We start from the raw sequence: 1803 nt of genomic DNA on the forward strand, positions 1-1803 counted from the left end.
CTCTCCCTTTTTGGGCTTATTATGCTGTTCATGACTGGATTTTTGGGGAGACACTGTGTAGGATTCTCTCAGGTGTCTACCTCCTTGGCTTCTACAGCGGCATCTTTTTCATAATCCTGCTGACCCTAGACAGGTATCTGGCCATAGTGCATGCAGTGTTTGCTTTAAAAGCTAGGACAGTTACCTACGGCATCCTCACCAGCATTGTCACTTGGGCTGTTGCTATTTTTGCTTCTGTTCCTGGGATAGTATTTCACAAAACTCAAAAGGAAAATTCACGTTATACTTGCAGTGCTCATTATCCATCAGAGCAGAGAAATGTATGGAAGCAATTCCTGACCTTAAAAATGAACATCCTAGGACTTGTTATTCCAATGTTAATTATGATCTGCAGCTACACACAAATTATCAAGACATTACTACAATGTAGAAATGAGAAGAAACATAAAGCAGTCAGGCTTATTTTTATCATTATGATTGTCTACTTTTTTTTCTGGGCACCATACAACATTTGTATTCTCTTGCGTGATTTTCAAGGTACATTTTCCATCACTACTTGTGAAGGCAGTGGTCAACTGCACAAAGCAACCCAAGTGACAGAAACAATCTCAATGATCCACTGTTGTATCAACCCTGTAATCTATGCCTTTGCTGGTGAAAAATTTAGGAAGTATCTTCATAGCTTCTTCCGAAAGCAGATTGCATTCCACTTCTCAAAATGCTGCCCTGTTTTCTATGTTGACACAGCTGAACGGGCTAGCTCCACCTATACACAATCTACTGGAGAACAAGAAGTTTCTGCTGCATTGTAAGTTGTGTCTAGTGAAAAAGTGGCATCGACTTTTGTGAAATCAGGTCTGTGATGAAAGCCTGCAGAATCTGTCCTGGATATTGGCTCTAAGGCAGCTGCAAAAGATCTCAGAATACATATTTACCAAAGCTTGTTTTTGCTCATACATTTGGGTATTTGTACATAAATGAAAAGGATTTATCAAATTAGCTACCTAGATATGCTAATGTGGGATTCTGTAGGGGGGGAAGTGTTCTTTTTTTTGTGAACATAAAATCATAGTTTTGTACTATAGGGCCCAAAACCATACAAAGGCTGAGGGCCTAATCTAGCACGTTTATAAACTGTTTTTTTAAAAGTGAACTAGAGGTTAGAAATTGACACCAGTTCTTTGCAAACATCTCTTGACTATTACTCTGACCTTACACAAGATATCTCACTCATTTAAACTCAGTTTTAGCCACAACCCTTACTAGCCTGGTTGTGTATCTCTGTAAATAACGCTAAAGTACTGAGGTCTGTGATACAGAATCTTTACAAGTGGTATGGGAAAATTTTACGTATTTAGAAGAAACTGTGATACTTCAAGGTATATTTTCCTTTGCATATGTTTGGGTACCAACCTCTTGGATATGTCCAGTAATAGTTTTAACTACTAGGGGTTGATATCTAAGTGACTTGAGAGTTTGATATTTCAGATGGCTCTATTTTAATCAACTGCTGTTTTATATGCTATTTGTACTAAAAAGCTAGTACCTATTGCAATCATACCTATCATTGATCAGAAAATCAATGTGTTTACAGTATTTTAAATATAAAGTATTGCACGTGGAGCTTTAACCAGGTTAGATCAAATGTTGACAACGAGTCAACAGTGTTTTAGCTTTTTAGTGCAGTGATTTTGCCTGCCATTTTTCTAACCTACATAAGAGAAAAACTTTAAAATATGAAATGAATGCAGCCATAATGGCTGCAAAACCACAGCAGCATTAGAGGTGTGAAAATGATTTCTG

General features: G+C 37.4%; 1 protein-coding gene across 1 annotated transcript; it reads left to right on the top strand.

Moving 5' to 3' along the window:
- Positions 1–5: 5 nt before the first annotated feature.
- On the top strand, positions 6–812 carry LOC104613768 (C-C chemokine receptor type 5-like; the record flags this gene model as incomplete). Its single annotated transcript, XM_010286528.1, has 1 exon — positions 6–812. A coding segment is annotated over one exon (807 nt), but the record flags the coding sequence as incomplete, so codon positions are not given.
- Between the last annotated feature and the right edge of the window lie 991 nt (positions 813–1803).

The sequence above is a fragment of the Phaethon lepturus genome, unplaced genomic scaffold (assembly GCF_000687285.1).
Source record: "Phaethon lepturus isolate BGI_N335 unplaced genomic scaffold, ASM68728v1 scaffold33244, whole genome shotgun sequence".
NCBI lineage: Eukaryota > Metazoa > Chordata > Aves > Phaethontiformes > Phaethontidae > Phaethon > Phaethon lepturus.